This window comes from Thrips palmi, unplaced genomic scaffold, assembly GCF_012932325.1.
Source record: "Thrips palmi isolate BJ-2018 unplaced genomic scaffold, TpBJ-2018v1 HiC_scaffold_11, whole genome shotgun sequence".
NCBI lineage: Eukaryota > Metazoa > Arthropoda > Insecta > Thysanoptera > Thripidae > Thrips > Thrips palmi.
Window position 1 is genome coordinate 3,067,997 of NW_023144622.1, and position 19,206 is coordinate 3,087,202.

At 56.3% G+C, this 19,206-nt stretch overlaps 1 protein-coding gene across 5 annotated transcripts; it reads left to right on the forward strand.

Annotated features, from left to right (window-relative positions):
• Nucleotides 1-2,658: 2,658 nt before the first annotated feature.
• LOC117639456 (solute carrier family 41 member 1-like) lies at nt 2,659-17,655 on the forward strand. Of its 5 annotated transcripts, none has more exons than XM_034375121.1 (11): nt 2,659-2,977; nt 13,772-14,105; nt 14,211-14,390; nt 14,477-14,621; nt 14,708-14,854; nt 14,953-15,100; nt 15,182-15,390; nt 15,529-15,558; nt 16,042-16,190; nt 16,275-16,479; nt 16,556-17,655. In XM_034375121.1, the coding sequence occupies exons 1-10, from the start codon at nt 2,694-2,696 to the stop codon at nt 16,458-16,460; spliced, it is 1,812 nt and encodes a 603-aa protein (XP_034231012.1). In that variant the 5' UTR covers nt 2,659-2,693; the 3' UTR covers nt 16,461-16,479; nt 16,556-17,655. The 5 variants fall into 5 exon arrangements, with proteins under 5 accessions (XP_034231012.1, XP_034231013.1, XP_034231014.1 ...); XM_034375123.1 differs by lacking the exon at nt 2,659-2,977 and adding an exon at nt 6,484-6,704; XM_034375124.1 differs by lacking the exon at nt 2,659-2,977 and adding an exon at nt 12,273-12,391.
• The last annotated feature ends 1,551 nt before the right edge of the window (nt 17,656-19,206 follow it).

Genomic DNA, 19,206 nt, shown 5'->3' on the forward strand with positions numbered 1-19,206 from the left:
CACGGCACGGTGGCGAGCACACCTCAGCGGCCCCGCCATCGCCACCTCCTGGGGGATGCAGGCAAGCAGACAGAGCTAGGTGAAGTCCACGCCGTGCGCAGACAGCCCTCTCGCTCTCTCGCACCCCCAGCGGCACGCCTGGCACGCCCTGCGAGCGCGAGAGAGACAGAGCAGTGTAGGCCCGGCAGCCACGGCAGCGCGCATCCTATGCTAATCCCGCTAATGCCGCCCGTCAAACGACGAAACGAGACCAGTTTTCACGAATTGACCGTCACGGAGTGTCTTGTGTCTTTTGCCGCGGCGTGGCGGCGGCGCGACGCGGCGCGCCAAACTGCTGGAACGGAGGCGGCGGAGCGGGGCGGGGCGGGGAGGTGCAATTTGGTCACGAGAAAACACGGCGTCACTTCCACATCCTGGCTGCTTAGCAGAGCTTAGCCCTGGCTTAGCCTTAAGGCTTCGGATCGCTGGGCGGAGGGGGCCCTGCGGGGCCCTGGCGGGGCCTTACCGGGCCGAGGACGAAGACGAGGGACGCGAGGCGCGGCGCGGCGGCGACCAAGACCGCGACCGCGACAACCCCCCACGCCGCCGCACCCCGCGCCAGACCCCGCGCCGCGCCCGAAGGGAAGGACTATCACAGCGACACCACATGACACAGTGATAAATCTTAATCCCGCCTTCGCGCCTTCGCGCCTTCGCGCCTTCGCCCGGACGACGGGGCGGACGGGCGGACGGGCGGACGGGATCGGGCGGAGGGATTCATGGACGCGAAGCGCGAAAGCATGCACGACGCGGGGCCGGCCTCGCGCCAGGACGGCCAAATGTCTGGAAACTTATTTGGGCTGACTTTGGCCGACCACTGCTTCCAATCCAGTCCGGCTTATCGCACTCCCTCTACAGTGCGCCGGTATTGGACCTTCCTTGGCATGTCCTTGCTAGGGTGCGCGAGCAGCCGTCTTGGTTTCGGAGCAGCGTTGTCGAGCGGGGAGAGGAACAAGCAACACAAGTGCACGCGAACCTGCCCCAGTGGTTCCTGCCTTGCCCTCGGCCTGTCCTGCCCTGCAGCCTGGCACTGCTTGTCGCGCTGTCTCTCTCGCACCCTTGCGGGGCGCCCCATGAGTGCGAGAGAGACAGAGCGACGAAAGCATTGTTCGGAGCCAGCCTGCTGCCACCGCCGCTCTGGGAGAGACAACGTTCCAATTGGCCGCGCCGTGTGCCACTGCGCCCGAGACTGCGCCCCGTTGCCCCTGTCGAGGACTTGGTCTGGCCCTGGACGCCGGCCCCGGACGCCGGCCCTGACCGGTCCTGGACCGTCCTGAACGCACGCACGCCCCTGCAGGTTACGGCCTTAACGCGCGACTGAGCCCGAGCAGTCTATCGGCCGCATCAACTCAAGTCTCTGGCCTTCGCCCTTTATCTTTCATTTGTCTTCATCCCACACCCTTTGTCTTTTATACTACACACTGCTAAGAGGAATGTCAACGCTGTCATGCTGTGTGTCTCGTAAAGAATAAGGTGACATCATTTCCCTCAAATTTCCTATTTCCTTTCCATTTTTGAATGTATTGGTAGAAATACTGTACATCCAGTTGGAAAATTGGAGCTCCTCGTTCTCCGTCCACGACCCCAAGTCACACTGTCGGGAAGGCCACCCGTAACTTGAGTCGCAGGTTGCAACTGGTGCCGTCAGGGCGACTGACGGCAGTGTAGCGGCGGTGCAGACATTTCTCCGCTAGAAATGGACTTTTTCACCCACGCGGACACCGCGACCACACCGCGACGCGTTGCCTCGCATTATCCCTTTTCGCCATCCCCGCGCTCGTCCCCGCCATCCCCCATTACCCTGTTTGCAGACCCTCTGTCTCCATGATTACCACCCCGCCCCTCCCCCGCAATCCGTTCTCCCAATCGTCTACCCCTCCCCCTCCCCTCCTCCCCTGCCCCGGTGCCCCGGTGCGCCGTGGGGCCGTTTGGCGTTGGGCCGTGCGGCGTGTCCGAGACCGTCCGAGACACAGCGTGTCCCAGACACAGTGGCCGTGCCGTGGACGTCGCGCTGGACTCGTCGGACTTGGACTCGGCGCTGCTCCCCGCGGACTCGTGCTGGCCCTCGTCCTGGCCCTCGCGCTGCAGCCCAGCCTGCCCAGCCTGAGGCTGAGCCTGCCCACTGCCCAGCGCCGCGGCGCGTGCACCAGTGTAGTGGCGCGGACGGGCGTGTGACTCGCTCGTCACCACCACGCCGTAACGACCACGCCGTCGTGCCGCGAGTGCGCGCGCCCCAATCACGCTGCAGCACCGACCGCGTGCCGCGAGCTCGACAACCACCGCAGGCCGCAGGTCCGCAGCCCCGATGCCCGCGGGCCGACGAGGGCTTGCCGGGCACGTGCAGAGGGACTGAAGTACCGCCGCAAGGGGACGGCGCGGCTGGGCTGCCGACGGCGCTGACGGCCGACCAGGGCCAGGGCGGCCAGGGCGGTCCGACGGGGTGGCTCGGGCCGCGCTTGGCCTCGCCGAGGGCCGCGTCGAGGGCCGTGGCCGACTCACCCTGTACTGGCCCGCTCGGCCAGGATGGACAGGACTCTGTGCGGCGAATGCGTGCCGAAAAGGACGCCGATGACGTTCCCAGTGCCGTGCCCGCCGCGTCCGCGTGCTCGGGGGGCCGTGCGTGCAGTGCGGGCAAGCACCACGAGCAGTGCGAGATGACGTCCGCCGCGCGGCAGCACGCCCATGGGCCCCAAGGGCCCCACCACCAAGGCGCCCACCAGGGCAACCTCCAGGGCCACCTGCAGGGGAGCGTCCAGGGGAACGCCCTCGGGAACGCCCACGGGAACGCCCACGGGAACGCCCTGGGGAACGCCCACGGGAACGCCCTGGGGAACGCCCAAGGGAACGCCCACGGTAACGCCCACGGGAACGCCCAAGGGAACGCCCACGCACCGCCGGCCTGCAGCTGCGAGTCTAGCGGAGACGGAACACACGCAGGGTAAGTGGCTCACTCGAGCAGCCAGCAGCGAGCTAGTGTGTACCATGTTTTGCCGTTTTTTGCAAGGCCTGCAGTTGCATTTATATATTGTTGTGGTTGGCTGAGAGTGAAAGGAAAAGCCGGGGGAGGGGGCACTCAGTTGAGCGAGTACAGTGCACACACGAAGTACTGCCGAGCGGGTGTTCCAGACTTGAGGAAACAAGGTTTCTTCCAACCAATTTTTTCGCAGCCTCCTACTGACCCTCTGAGGCGTCCAACGAGGCATCAACACTTGGCGTCCCCCGCGACGACGTCAACACGGCGACGACGCTGGCAAAGGGGGGAAGGGGGGGGGGTAGTAGTCAGCGGCGCGTCCCCCGCGCCCCCGCCCACGCAGCGCGTGCGAGAGAGAGAAAGAGAGAGACCGGGGTTGACTGGTTGACCGGGCAGACGGGGTTCTCTGCGTTGACTGGGTCAGCGGCGGCCCAGCGTAACCTCCGCAGTTCCGCGCCGTGAGTGTCTTGTCTCGTCACCAACTCAACGTGTGACAACTGTGTCCTTGGTGACAATAACAAGAACCGGCGCTGTCCGGCCGGCCAGGCCGCGGTCCAGGCCGCGGTCCAGGCCGCGGTCCGGGCCAGGATGGCGTCGTCGCGTCGCGTCGCCGCCACAACGGCGTATCTGCGGCCAGGGCCGCGCCGCGGACACCGCCCCCGCCGCGTTGCGTGCTTCTTGACGGCCTGCTTCGCCAGCTTCGGCGTGCGTCGACGAGCCGCTCAACAGGATGCGTGTGAATCAACCTCGACTAGGAGACGAGGAGCCCGCGCCCCCAATCCAAATTAATTTGAATCTGCGAAAAGCAAAGCGCGGTGCGTCCTGCTGTGATGCCTGCCCCTTGTCTCTTTAACTTTGAAAGACGAGGAAATTTCGCCGCTCAGTTCCATTTTGGCACGCCTGCTTCAAAATCTGCGCGGCCCAAGCCGTGGGCTGTGCCGAGCTGTGCCGAGCCAGGATGGCTGCGCTGGGAGACGCTTGCTGGACGCGGTGACACAGTGCTACGTACTACGTGGACGCTGTGCCCGAGGCTGTCTGTCTCTCTCGCGCTCGGAGGGTGGGCAGGGGGTGCGAGAGAGACAGGAAGCTCTGCGCCGCGCACGCCGTCGCGCCGTCGCACTGCAGCCGTGAATTGCGCGCCTTGTCGCGTGTGGCGTCGGAGTTCCCCACCGAGGCGTGCAGCCGCGTGCAGCGTCCCGTCTCTCTCGCACTCATGGGGCGTTCTGCAGGGGTGCGAGAGAGACAGAGCGACGGCCCGGCGTCGGAAGCGAGCCGCAGGCAGCCAAAGGCGTGGCCGCGGTGGACGCGGCGCCGCGCACCTCAGGCGGCACCTCGGACCGCGCCACGCCGCGCCTGTGTTTCGATGCGGCACGCTCCGTGAGTGCGAGGGAGACGCAGCCAGTCTTTGGAAGCAGTGTGCCGGGCCGTGAAGGAGCAGTGAAGGACGGCGAATGGGCGCGGATTGGCCGCGGACACACGGGGCACTGACAGTGCACGGTGGGCCAGAAGACCGGTGGAGGCGGCCGAAGTTCTAGACGCGTTTTGAGCTCCAGAGTCGCTAAATGGGAGTCGAACCGAGCGTGTTACCCCACCACTCTATTCGTCGCTCGGAGAGCAATCCATTGGTTTGGTCACACGTTCGGTTCGAGTCCCACAACGCGTCGAGAATTTCAGCCGCCTCCACCGGTCTTCTGGCCCACTGTGCAGTGGGCCCTTGCGCTCGCGGGGCGTTCCGTGAGGGTGCGAGAGAGACAGAGCGACGAGAGCGCTGCGCGGAGTCACTCCACTGTGAATGTCACGGCTCGCCCTTATTGGCAGGTTGGGTTGCGCAACAGTGGGGAGGTGCGCCGAGGAGGCGTCCGGGTCGCGTTTCGGTGTTTCGAGGCGGCGTTTCGATCGCCAAGTACTATTGTGTGCATCACGACCTGGCTCCGTTTCGCGTGGCGTCTTGGCCAGCGTCTTGGCCGCGCTGCGGACAGCACTGTAGTTGGGCGGCTCCTCCCTGCCGCCGTACCGCCGTCCAGTCTCACTTCCTGACACCTACTGTATCTTTTTAAAAGTTTTACCCCGCGGTACTGTATCGTGGCTTCCAGCCAGGCCTCGTTCAGACCAAAGACACCTGTCCTGCAGGCTGCGGTGGGCACGGTTTTTCGTGGAGTTACTTCCGGCAGAATCTAGCGCCTGCATGGTAAGCCCCTGACTGGTTTACACCTCTAGCTGATGAGGTACTTGCCGAGACGAGTCTCGATGGCGGTTCTGCATGGGTTGTCGCAGGCGGGAGCAAGTGGCTGGGTCACGCCGTTGTCCGTGCCCTGCCGCCCTGCGCCCCATGAGTGCGAGCGAGACAGGGCGACGCAAAGCCCTGTTCTGCCCGGCGCTAATACCCGAGTACCCGCTTCATGCTCGCCCCAGGCTCGCCCAGGGTCAGGGCCAAAGAAGCCTCTCGTCTCGCCCTCGCGCCGCCTGGCGCCGCCCCGGGGCCCAGGACGCCCAGGCTGGCCGCCCGGCGCGGCGGCGTGGCGCATCATCGTACTGCAGAGTACTCGCGTAGTTTGAATCTTGCAGAGACGACAAGTAATGCGTGCGGTGGACTGATCGACATGGGCCGCCCAGCTGCCCTGCCCGGCTCCTAGAAGCAGGCAGCCAGCGTGTCAGGCTGGCAGACGCAGCACCACGCGGCGCGCCGCGGCACGCAGTCAGAGGTCATGGGATCGTTTACCTGCCGAGCGATTCCAGAGGATCGTTTCATCGCTCTGTTTCTGACGCACTCATGGGGCGTCCTGGGGGGAAAGAGAGAGACGGCCTCTTCTTTTGCCTGCGACATGTCAACGGACGTGCCGAGGCCTAAGGCGGGGCCGTGCGGGCCGGACCTCCCGGACTCTGCGGCCATAACCCGCGCCCAGGAAAAGGATAGAATACCGAGGGAGTCTTCTCGGTCTCGGTCGGTTTACAGTGTTGCCACGATGGTCACGTGACCCGGGCGTGACGTGGGGAGATAGACGGTGTCTGGGCGGGGCGGCGACGCTTTGGTTGCTTTTGTTGTGTCTCGGACGGTTGGCCATTTGTCACCTTATCCCCGACAGCGGCAACAACAACAACACCAACAACAACTACGGCCCCTTATCCCTTAGTCCATTCCCTCCCATCCGTTCCAGGGGTTCAAGTCCTCGTCATGCCCATTCATTTTTCAGATTTTCCATTTTCGTTTTGTGGTCACAACGACCACACGCCTGTCGAGCCGAGCGACGAGCTATCCCGTCGATTCAAATATCCGCCGTGTGCGTCTGTCAGTCTGTTGCGGCGGCCCCACCCCATATTTGCTCATTCGGCAGCTGATGCCCCAATCGACTGCAATCGTCACTTACTCCTCTTCTGTTTCTTTTTTTTTCTTTCCCGTTTGGTGCGGCGGCGCGGTGCCACATGTGCATACACAGCGCGGCGCAGCGCGTGCCCGATCGGCGGCAGATATCATCAAATCTCAGTGTAGGCGCAGCGAAGCCGCAGCGGCCCTCGCCAGTCGAAATGTAACGGCCGGCATCGCGCGGCACCAACGGCAGCGGATCGACTCCCAGTAACGGATTACGGATTAACGACGGTCCTCTCGGCGGACGACAGAGTCCCTCGGCCTGCCCTCGGCCTGCCCGCCAACCGGAAACGCCTCCAACATGTTCTCCGGAAGTGCCCTCGTCAGGAGGTAGGGTCGCGTAGGGTCGGCTTAGGCCGGGTAAGGGTCGGCCTAGGTTAGGTTAGGGTCGTCGTATGGTAGGTTAGGGTCGTCGAAGGTTAGGTTAGGGTCGGCGTAGATTAGGTTAGGGTCGGCGTAGGTTAGGTTAGGGTCGCCGTAGGTAAGGTTAGGGTGGGCGAAGGTTAGGTTAGGGTCGGAGCAGGTTAGGGTCGGAGTAGGTTAGGGTCGGCGAAGGTTGGCGCTGCTCCTGACCTACGACAACAATGGCGGCTGTTGTCCACGGCCCCGGGGACACCCATTACCCATATGGACGCGTGGAACTAGTTTGGCGACCGGGCAGCAGTCTCATCAAGTTTTTGTTTTCTTCTACTTGTTTGTCCATCCGCTGCTTGGGCCGTACAGTAGGTCGTAGGAGCCTTTCTCTGCTATTTCCACCTGGAGATTCTCCTGTGCTGCTAAACACAAACAACAAAATTTAAGCTAATTTGGTGCTAATTTATTGGGACGCTGGCGGTCCTCGAAGCAAGATGATTGTTTTATAACGTGACTGGACCTTCCAGAGAAAAGATATGCCGAGCCGGTGGGGGGAGGGACCGGATCGCGGGTCTTCGCCCTTTGCGGGTACCGACGCCGGCCCCACCCAGTCTCAACCGTTTTAAAGCAGGTTATTATTAGCGTTTATTAAGGTGTGCGTGGTTTGTGTGAGTCTGCGTGCGCCACAGTGTTTGCACGAGTGGAAGTATTTGGTTGGCGTTTGCCTCTTCTCTAGTCTCTAGTCAAGGCCGCTTCGGACGGACTCGAAGAAAGCTTTCCGTGCCAGCCAGCCTGAGCCAGGCTGCCACGACGGCGATGTCTTCATTTGCACTCGGTTTTGTACTGTGTTGCCTGCTGTTCTCGGAAAGCGCAAAGACAGCCTAAAAACGGCGTGCTGGCGGTGCTGGCGGCCTTACGTCATGAGTCACACTCGGACCGTTCGCGCGCGATGGTTCGCGCTTCGCGGCGTTTACCAATCAGCCAATCAGCACAGCGCGCTCAGGCCGGGCAGGCCAGGCAGGCTCAGCGAGGAGTTAAAGCTTTGCGGCGGACGGACGGACGGACGGGCGGACGGACGGCAGACTGATTCCGAGAGTCGTTTTCGTCGCTCTCTGTCTCTCTCGCACCTACAGGGTACGCCCCATGTGTGCGGGAGAGAGAGCGACGAAAACGGCTCTCGGAATCAGTCTGCAGGGCGGAGAGCTGCAGCAGGCGGCTGCGGCTGACTCTAGCTGCGGCGGCAGAGCGCCTTGCAGGTAGGCCTCCCCTCGGCCTGCGTCGCAGGGGTGCAGCGCGGGCCGGCCCGCCTCGCCCCTGTCATCGCTGCCTCGCCTCGCGCAGCGCGCAGCGGTTCGCCGCTGTCTCTCTCGCACTCCGGGTCTCGAGCATCACGTTGTTCGTCTCCGTTGCCTCGGGGCGTGACCAGGCTGACCAGGCTGGCCAGGACGGCGACGAAGCGCCGAGGCCGTGACGATAACTCCGTTCCAAACGTCCAACTATCGCGGTCGGCGCGGCGGTGCAGCATGCCGATTCCGACAGTCGTGTTCGTCGCTCTGTCTCTGTCGCACCTATGCGAGGCGCCCATGAGTGCGAGAGAGACGGAGCGACGAAAACGACTCTCGGAATGAGTCTGCAGGCTCCTGGCTCACGCGGCCAGGCGGCCAGGCGTCCGAGTCCAGCCGTCCGTGCAACCGACTCGCGTCGCGGTTCGTTCGCGCGTCGCCGCCTCGGTCGCCGCGTCGCCGCTGCCCTCGGAAAGGCCACTTGCCAACTCGCCGCTGCTCGCCGCACGCGGCACCGCGGCACCGAGAGTCTCCGAGATCGGGAGGGTAACACGCTATTCTGGATGAGGCGTACGTCGACCTCTCGACCCCCCTCCCCCTCCCTCGCCCCGCTCCACAACGGCACCCGCGCGTCGCGCGGCCAGCCCAAGGGCCAGCGGGCCAGCCAGGTGTGGCTTGGATTTTGGGCCTCGGACGCGCGAGCAGGACACGGGGTGGGCCAAGGGCAGACAGAGGGGGCGTGGGGATAGCAAGTGGTGGAACGCAGAGCCGCGGAGCACGGCGCTGAGGACGAGGCCGAGGCCGCGCCAAGGACGCGGAGTGGAACGAGAGGCGTTGACGGCTAGGTCGCCACGTGCGGCAGACGCCGCCGCGCCGCCGCCGCAGCCTGACTCCGCACGGTGCGAGAGAGACGGCCCGACGGTCCACTGTTCGGAGTCAGGCCGAGTCAGGCGGGGTCCTCTGCTTCAGCTTCACGGACTTGACGGCGGCGGCCAGGTGGGCCAGGTCGCTCGGGTCACCGCGCTGCAGTCCGTGCAGTCGCCACCGCGTCCCGGTCCGACCTGTTGGCCTGTTGCTGGGCGGAGGGTGGCCATCCTGCCGCCAGGCTACGCCAGGCCAGCCTCGGCGAAGCGGCGAGCCTTGGTGACCAGGTCCAGGTCCAGAGGGAGAGAGAGATGACATTGTTTGCACCGCGCCGCCTCGCCTCGCCTCGCCTCGCCCAGTGGCCGCGCCTGCCGCGCGCGCGAAGTTCAGCATCCTTATCGTCATCCCGACCCAGCCTCCAGACCCGTCCCCGTCCCGTCCAGGTTGCCGTCCCGGACACCGCTTCAATGTATGTGTGAGTGGCGGAGGGGGGCGAGGAGGGGCAGCTTATGGGCCGTACAGGGGAGCGACTACTATACCGCCGCGACGTAGGGCGGCTGGGCGGGGGAGATCGGGACCACCCAGCCAGACACACGCACACACACACACACACACACACACACAAACACACACACACAGAGCGCTCTTGCCGGCTGCTCTGGCCGGGTGCTGCTTTTCTACTTGTGTCGGCTCGGCGGTACCCTGATGGCGGTACCCGTCGCGTATTCGTGCAGGGGCAGACTGCTGTAGCGCGCTGGTTTCCGCGTTTCCTCGTTGGAAATCCATTTTCCCCGGACCTCGCCCGCCAGTCCGGCCAACGAAGCAGGCCCTGCACTTTGATCGAGGCATCGCATTCTCACACTGACCGCCTCCAGTGCAGGCGCCCCGGAGTTCGGCGGCCGCGGGGCGACTTGACTTGACTAAGGAATCGCAGTGTTGTTCCTTTTCCCCTTCCCTTTCCTTGAAGAGTTGGCGCCAATTACGATGAGACGTGAACGCCACACGAGTCGACGACCTCAGCGAGTGTGTGCCACGCCACTGTGGCCGCCGCCCCGCCCCGCCCCGCCCCGCCCCGCCCCGCCCCGCCCCGCCACGCCACGCCGTGGGCAAGTCAGTGCACTTGCCTCTTAACCAGGCGAATGGCCGATTCATTTTACTTCTCTCCTTTTTTACAAATCCTGCCCTCCGTGTATTTTTTTTTTGTTTTGTTCCTGGCGGTGGATTGCGAGAGCGAGCCGGCCGCATCGTCGCCGCCCTAGGGCGCGTTTCGGACGCAGCCCCTGGACCAGGACGCCTTGCCTCGCACTGCCTCGCACTCGCCTTGCTTCTCCTCCTCCGAGTCCTCCTCGTTCCCCTGGTCCCCCGTTCCGGAAATGGCGAGCATTCTTTCTCGGCCCGCCGGGCCCCGAAGGCGCGAAGCGGCGAAGCGGCGTAAGCCACGGTGCATACACAAAAGACAGTGCAGCACCGCGAGAGCAATCCATTGGTGGCGTCACACGTTCGGTTCGAGTCCCATTTAGCGACTCTGGAGCTCAAGACGCGTCTAGAGTTTTGGCCGCCTCCACCGGTCTTCTGGCCCACTGTGCGTCGCTCTGTCTCTCTCGCTCACCTCTGCGCCCCGTGACGCCCCGCGAGTGTGAGAGACGCAGAGCGACCACAATGGTCGGCCGGGTTTCCCCCGGTTTCCCTTCCCTTCCTTCCCCCGATTCTCCATGGCGACTTTTTCTTCCTCCCCGCGCCTGGATGTCGGGTCAAAACAAAACACTGCGTCACACTCCGGCCGTGTCCTTAGCATCGCATTGCGGTGTGGTGGTGTGGTGGTCCGCGGAGTGGCGGCCCGAGTGGCGGTACGGGCCGAGTGGCGGGCTCCAAGCCAAGACACCCGTATCGATTTTGCATGTCGCGTCCGTCCGTCCCTTGTCCGCCCGTTTCACTCAGCATGCTGCTTCCGAGAGTCTTTTTCGTCGCGCTGTCTCTCTCGCACCCCTGCGGGACGCCCCACGAGTGCGAGAGAGACAGCGCGACGAAAACGACTCTCGGAAGCAGTCTTGAGATTGGCTGGGATGGGCACGGCGTGGCGTATGGAGAGAACGTTCCGGACGCAGCCCGAGGCGCGGGCTCGCGACAGGACGACTCCGAGCGGCGCCTCCCCCGTCTCTCTCGCAGCCCAACGGAACGCCCCAACGCCCCGCGAGTGAGAGAGTGACGGAGCGAGGCGCAGGTTGGCGCAGGTGACACGTGCGCTAGGATTCCAGGTCACTCATGCCAGGAATCCATCGACCTGCCTGCCGGCTATTAGGCTTGTTTTACTTCGTGTAGCAGTGGAGCGGCCTGGTGCCCCGTCACTTTCAGAGCGTCACTTACCTTGCGGACGGCCGCTTGCTTTCAGTTTGTTTCGATAAAGTCTCCATAAATGAAATCTAACATACACGTCACTGCAAAAATGACTATTCCATTCCAGTGCAGACTCCACGTGAGTCTATTTCTGCCACTGAGTTTCCCCCTCCCGAGCTATAAGCCTTTACAACTGTCACGAAAGTGTCGGACGCTGGCTGGAATGGCTACTTCAACTTCGGAGACTTTCTGGAGACTTCAGCCATTCATTTGCCTACAGGCCTCTGTACAATAATTTCCGAACACCATATAGAGCACCATCTCAGAAGTTCGTTATTGGCCACATCTCACAGAGACCTCCCTAGTCTTCCTTCCGGGATACTCCAGCAAGGGCACAAGGATGCATATTTCAGGTTCGCTTCTCCTGGCGGTGGCCTGGCGGTGGTCCCTAGAGGCGAGGTAACAGTCCCCGCCTGGCACAGTTGCTCCTCGCCATGGTCCCAGACAGCCTAGACGCTGCAGTCACGCTGTTTTTAGCACTTGCCTGCCTGCAGAGAGATTCCGTCTGTCTCTCTCGCACCTGTGCGGGACGCCTCATGAGTGCGAGAGAGAGAGAGAGAAGCCTGCCGCGGAATCAGTCCGCTGGCGGCCAATGTCAATGACACGGAAATCATTGAAGGGAAGAAAAGGGAACCACGCGGTCCCGTTCAAAAGCACCAAGCGACGCGCGACACACTCGGCTAGGGGGGGGGGGGGGACCAAGGATAATCCGAGCCACCGCGAACCGAGGACCCGAAGCAAATCCGAAGTGTTCGGTTTCGTCTTCGGCGGCGAGGCGACGAGAACGGCGTCCCGAGAGTGCTGCGCGAGCTGCGCGGTGGCGCCACCTTCCCGGCGGGCCGGTAGAACTACCGAGGGAGGGGGTGGGGACGGGGTGCCGCGACGGGGTGAGGGGGTGGCGGAGAGGGGTGCGGCGACAGGGTGCGAGTGAGAGGGCGGGACGAATCGAACCTTCCCGCCGCATCGCTCTCTCTCGCTCCCGCAGCTCGGCGCCCCGCCTGGACACGGAGCCGAGCCGCGCAGCCGCGCCGTGCCGCCGTCGCCGTCCATTCATTCAGTCAGAAATGTAACCGTCAACGCGTAGGAGCGTACCCGGAATGCGCTATTCTGGTCATTCCTTGAGTGAGTTTCCCTTGCAATCTCCGTGCCGTGTCGTGTGTGACCCACTTGTAGTTGCTGCGGTGTCGTTTTCCGTGCCGTCGTCGCGCGGAAAACTGGCAAAGCGTGTGATCGCGGTGGAGGCCGTCGGGGCCCCGCACCCCTAACCTCTCCGCAGCTGCAGTGCCTGCAGTGGTGCAGCCATGGTGCAGTGCAGCGCCCCGCCGACCGCCGTGGCGCGCCGTGCGGTGTCAGACACAAAGGGGATGTGCATCGCCTGCAGCACAAAGGGCTGGGCCGGCCGTGCTGGCCTTGCCGCGCGCCGCGGCCCTGGCCGTCCAGGACCTCGACCAGGGCCTCGTCCAGCACCCCGTCGTGCCTCCTCGCGTGTGCAAGCGCAGGCTGCACGCGTGTCCGACACGCGCTGCCCCCGGACAGTGACCTCCCCGGGCCCCGAAGGGTTGGCGGGGTCGACACGTCCTGGCTGGTCCTGGCTAGCCCTGGCCGGCCCGGAGTCTGGGGCCCCTCTTGGGTCGCTAGGCTGGACGGCTGGACCCTACCCACCCTCGCGGAGCCGCCGGACGGCCGATGCACTGTGCAAGGGGCAGGCAGTAGGCAGCCGGCCCGGCTGACACGCGTGCGGGTTGCCTAGGGCCGTGGCCGAGGGGCACGGGCAGGGGCAGCGGCAGGGCTTGACGGCGCGGCTCGGCCACGCACGGCGTGAGGCGTGAGCCGCCACACCGGAGCGGAGCGGAGCGGATCGAAGCGTATTGGGGACGCAGGACTCAGGACGCACCCCGTCCAAGCCCTCGCCCTCGCCCTCGCCCTCGCCCTCACATGGCGATTCGCACTGCACTGCAGTCCATGTTTCCTCGTCCTTATCTCTCTCTATTGGGTGACACAAGTTGCGTCACCCTCTCGAGACGATCGGCGTTGCACGTTAATTTTGGCCGCATCCTGCTGCAGATAAGCTGCAGTTTCAAGTGTCCTTTGGTGGCAGAGCCACAACACAAGTCTGGGCCTCAGTATGGCAAAGTCCTGGCCGGGTTATGTAATCACTGTACCAAACTGGCAGAAGCCTTGGCTTCTTGTGTGTTGTCATCTCACTTGGTGGCTTGGACTGTGTTGAACTGTCCTGGGGCCAAACACTGGAAATGCTTCTCAGAGGGTTGCGTGCTTTGAGTTAACTTCAGGTTATGGCATCTATCCCTTGTCAGGTGAATACACCAGCTATTATTGCTACGTTGGTGTTGTTGTTTCCATCGGTCAATCAGGATTATCCCTGTCGTTAGGTTTTCCCTTGTCAAATAGATTATCAGGTTGATGATCGGTCACCCACCAAACTTGACCATATTTTCTAGATTTCTTCTTTCAAATTTTAGACACTCTTTTTATTTGTTTCAGGGTGTGCACAGGAGGTCATGGTCCAGCTGCCTTAAAGGGCCGTTACTCACAACTGGGTTCAACAATGGCGGGGGGAGACGAGTCTGTAGAGCTGACATTAGTCGATGCCCTGGAGGGGGTCGCTGACTCGGAGGGAGGCGGGAAACGACTACCAGATGTGGTGGTGGAAACAAAGATACTACCAGGGAATGGCATTGTCCATGATGGTCCCATCCCACTTCAAGATCCTCCTAACATGGAAACATACTTCAGCATTGCAATCCAAGTTTTCATACCATTCCTCATTGCGGGATTTGGTATGGTTGGAGCTGGCCTGGTTCTTGATGCTGTTCAGGCAAGTTTTCAGACCCCTGTTCCTTCAGCAAACTTGTCAAAACTATTTGCTCTTATATCATCATCATTAAAAATTTTAATCTTACATGTATGTCTCTGATTCTAGCACTGGGGTGTGTTTGAGGAAATAACAGAAATTGTTATACTGGTGCCCGCATTGCTGGGTCTCAAAGGTAACTTAGAAATGACTCTGGCATCACGCCTCTCAACTCAAGCCAACTTGGGTCATATGGACACATCACGACAACAATGGAGTATGATTGTATCGAACCTCACCCTCATCCAGGTAAGCTACATGGAACTTACTTACAGTACAGTGTCTGTTTTACAATCATTTTTTCAACTTCATGTTAAAAATCTTTGAAATTTTAGTGCCAGGCCACAGTTGTGGGTTTTCTTGGATCCGTTGTGGCAATAGTAATGGGTGGACTCAAATCACACTCAGTGGAGCTGGACCATGCTCTCCTGTTGTGCGCCTCAAGTCTTGTCACCGCATCTATCGCCAGCTTTGTACTAGGTAATTTTCCAATAAAACTACTGGGTTCTTTGTCTATACCTACGTTTAGTATTATTTGAAGAATAAAATTGTTCCTTTTTTCCTAGGTCTTATAACTGCTGCTGTCATCGTATTTTCAAGACATTGCAATATAAATCCTGACAATGTGGCAACACCAATCGCAGCAAGTCTTGGAGACATAACTTCTCTATCTCTTCTCTCCTATGTATCGACAGAGTTATACTATTGTATTGGTAGGTTAATTTTGGAACAATTTCAATTTTCTGAAACATAGTAACAAAAAGAAAGCAAAGAACTATGTTAATGTCGTTCTCTTTTTTTTTTGGTGCAGGAAAGCAAGATTGGGTGGCACCTCTAATAATCATGACTTATATAACACTTGTACCCCTTTGGGTTTACATCGCTCAAAAAAATAAACAAACACGAGAAGTGCTTTACACTGGATGGACTCCAGTTGTTTTGGCAATGATGATCAGCAGGTAACAAGATAGTTCTGTTTTCTATTGGAAATTTAATTATCTGAGATGACAGTGTTTCTTATCTTTCATTCTTTGTTTCAGTGTTGGAGGTCTCATATTGGATTATATGGTCTCAAGATTTGAGGGCATCGCAGTTTTTCAACCAGTCATCAATGGCGTGGGAGGCAACTTAGTTGCAGTTCAAGCCAGCCGAATTTCAACTTCTTTGCATCGTCATGGCCCTGTTGGAGACCTGGACACGCATAGGGATCCAATCTTCATCACACCGGTGGCTGGGTTCTTTGGCAAAGGTACAAGCAAAACCTTAAAACAATAATCTCTTTATCAAGTTAATGCTGGCTTTTATGCCTTTAGGATTATTTCTTAAACAACTTAAAAAGGCGTAGTACTTCTTTACTTTATTAATTTTCCAATAACTAATTTTCTAGCTAACATTGAAGAAGAGAGAAAGATGAAAGGTAATCAGCCTGAGTAGAATCAAACAATTGTGTTGGTAGATTGTGGTGCAATCTTATATTGCTCACCAAAAGCTTTACCTGGGTAGTAGCTGCGACTTGAGGTGTGGTTTAATAGGTAGCAGAAGAGTGTTGTTAGGAACAGGTGGAGGAGCGTAATTTGAATAATATTCAGTAATGCAGTAGTTTGATGCTATTCATAGTTGTTGGTATGCTTGTAATTTGATACTGAATGGTGATAAAAATTATTACCAGTGTACAAAGTTAAGGAGCATGATTCATTTTCAGGGCAAATGTCTAAATTTCAGCAAATCTAAAACTTAAAAAGAAAAGGATTGAAAATTGTCAAGTAGATGTAATTTTGTCAGATTAAGAAAGAAACAATGCCTTATTTTTCTTTTTTGTTTTGATTTTTTTGTCATCGAGTCGCTATCCTATCAGGGTTTGTCATTAAGATATTTTACCAATTGCTATGTGATTTTTCAGGTACTCATTCAAGAACAACGCGAGTCCTCATGAGTATGGTTGTCCCGGGTCACCTCATTTTCATCTACACTATTAAATATATGAAAGCTGGTCACACCTCTATGACTCCCATGTTTGTAGTTATTTACTTATGTGTTGCTGTCATGCAAGTAAGTTCCACTTTGCCTCCTTGTAATGTAAGGACTTAAGCCATCCGTCCATTTTCCCATATTGATTGCATTAATTTTCTCCAGGTTGCTGTTCTACTGTACTTGGCTTACATTATTATCCACTGGATGTGGAAAAGGGGAATTGATCCTGACAACTCTGCCATCCCCTACCTCACTTCCATGGGAGATCTTCTGGGAATCAGCTTGCTGGCGGTTGCTTTCCAGTTTCTGTATCTGGTTGGAGACGGAGACTTAGATGTTGGCGACTAATCTTGTTTGAGGCATCTTGGTAAGATTTGGCTTCCTTCATCTTGGGTTATTAAGCTAATGTTTCAAATACTAATGTAATTTTCATACCCTTGTAGATAAAAGAAAAAAATATCTAAAGGGTTTGGTGCCTTGATATGCAAGATGGAATGGCTGTGGAAGATCATAAACCGTCAATTTGTTTTTTAATAAACAGGCATTTAAGACTGTCACATGCTTGGATGCTTGGCGTACAGTAGTTACATAGCCAACCATTTGATAGTCTTCTGCTATGTTTCAAACTGTAGAAGGGCTCAAATGTGGTACAAGATGAAGAGCATGTTCCTCATTTCTTTTCCAACTCCTCACTTTGCTGAATGTTATTTTGACTTAAAGTAATATGCTTGATTTTTGAACTAAGGACTTGCTCATTCATTTGGGAAATAACATCAATTTCCATTGTGTACCAAAGACGTGCCAAAAAGTAGTTGTAAGTTCAGAAAGAACAGGATAAGGGAAGCAGCAGGCCTGTTGTCCTTAATTTTCCAAACTTTGTAGCCTGTTTCTTTCCCTTAAAATTAATTCAGTGCAACTTCCCTTGTTTTGTATCCCAGAATGCAATCGTCAAGAGAGTTAAAGCTTTGATGGCAATAATCAATTTAACTTACCACCCAGTTTTGGCTATGTTTTGTCAATCACTGTAATGACCATAATGTACTATGTGTTGGTTTGTGCAAGCCTTTTATGGTAAGACATGAAAAAGGAAGTTCTTTATTCAAAAATCACATCAACTAAATTATTGTGTTGTAATTTAATTTCTTTTTTTTTTTTTTTTTTTTTTTTTTTTGAGTGTGGACTGTTTGATGATAAAATGCAGCGAAGTGCATTTTTCAAAATACAGAATGTGTGTGTGATGTTGAATGTGAGTGTAAGTGTATAAGTGACTACCTGTGAGCATTTGTTTCTGTTAGAGTTTTCTTGTGTTCCTGTGTCAGTGTGTGTGATTATGCAGAACAAAGGCATCTCTTAAAATAACCATGATTTGAATGGTTGTATGATATTACTTGCAATCGTTTTGCATAAGGCCTCTATGAAATATCTTCCAGCCATGACATGTAATAGTGTTAAGCTGCGAATAATTTTAACTCGAATTGTTCGTGATTTTGATGTGATCTGAAAATAGTTTGTATCCTGGTTCCTAATAAAAATGTGTAACTTATTTTCCTTTTATTATAGTACTTCAGAATGGTTACTGTAACATTCACACATATTTTATCTCCTTTCATGTGTGTAAAGTTGGCCCCATAAACTTGTTTCCATAAACTTTCAAATTTTTGCAAGTTTGCATGGACTCCTTTTCTGTTTAGGACCTTTATTAAGTAAATGCACATGAAGTTACTTTTCGAAAATGTAAAATTTAGCTTAGTTACCTTTCTCCATGGTTGGTGCCTGCCAACTATTCTAAGTGGAATTAACTTAAGCCCCTTTCTTGGTACTAGCATAGTATGCAAAATACTACCTTACATGGAAACTAACAATTACAAAAGCTTTCATGAAGAAGTAGATCAAATGAGAAAGGTTACCTTATCTAGGTAGTATAGTTGTGCCTTCAGTCCATACTGTTGTCAACTTCATTTTACGAACCATGTATTGTGCCTTGGGTAATGTTGACAAGTTTGTGCACTTGTCGTTTTATTCAAAAGCTGTAATCAGCCTATCTGTTTTTATCTAAGTGGACATTCTAAAATGCGAAAAATGATGGTGAACATGTTGTTCCTTTGTATGGATCTGAGAATATCCTGTGGCTTTCTCTTATGCATGCATGATCTATGCAAAAATACAAACTATTCGAGATTTGTTTCAAGTAAAGTAAACTATCTTTTGTGATTTTAATTCTATTGTCATGTTTCTAGTTTTCAAGAGGTGTAGCATTCCGCTTGAAGAAGAATTTGATTTTGTCATGTATTCTGTGACCCAATCTTTACGAGCACATTTTGATAAAGTGAGTTTTTAATATAGAGACAAAATCAGAGCTTCTAACATTATTTTTTTTAATTATTGAGGTATTTATACAGCAATGTGATGTCCTGTCTCTGTCTTTCATAATAAATGTAAAATTCAATGGCATCGATGAGTAGATATGGTTTGGTTATTGTGTTTTTCTTTTTGTTTCCAATCTCATTTCTAAATGGTTTGAACCTCAAAGCACAGGGGGACGAAACTTCTGCCATATTTATATATTTTTAAACTGAAAATTAAACAGGCTCCATGGAAAAAGTGCAAAGGCTATATTTTTCCTCTTTTTTACATAGTTGAGAGCCAAAATTTGCAGTGTCCTAATCTGAAACTGTAAGTCCCGAAGATATTTTTATGGAAACCACCGTGGCCGTTGTAAGGAATAAACTCTTGTTGGAAATCCATTTTGTTGTCCTTGACTTCCCTTCAACCTCCCAAAACCGATTCAGCCCATAGTCACGTCTTCGTCTTGTCTACAGGTGTTTTTCATGTTGAAACTCAAAGAAATTATTTTGAGTTTTCATCCTTTTTTTGGAGGGGGGGGCGTCTCCTTGTTCGCACGTGCACATTGCCGTTAAAAGGGCCCAATGATATTGCTTCGTGCATTTTCCCGTACTTAGCGGTGCCGGTGCGTTTAATGACTGGCAGTCTCGAGGGGAGGGAGGGGCTGTGTCGCTGTCGCCGCTGGCCACGCAGGGAAGCCCAAGGCCCCAAGGGCGGGTGGCGCTGCGCAGGGCGGGTCTAGAGCCGGCGT

What these genes read in the sequence shown, in the direction of transcription:
- LOC117639456 (XM_034375121.1), top strand. Translation starts at nt 2,694, where the DNA reads ATGACGTCCGCCGCGCGGCAGCACGCCCATGGGCCCCAAGGGCCCCAC. An exon ending in TATCGCCAGCTTTGTACTAG is followed by an intron (nt 14,622 to 14,707) that starts GTAATTTTCCAA and finishes CTTTTTTCCTAG; the next exon opens with GTCTTATAACTGCTGCTGTC. An exon ending in AGAAGAGAGAAAGATGAAAG is followed by an intron (nt 15,559 to 16,041) that starts GTAATCAGCCTG and finishes GTGATTTTTCAG; the next exon opens with GTACTCATTCAAGAACAACG.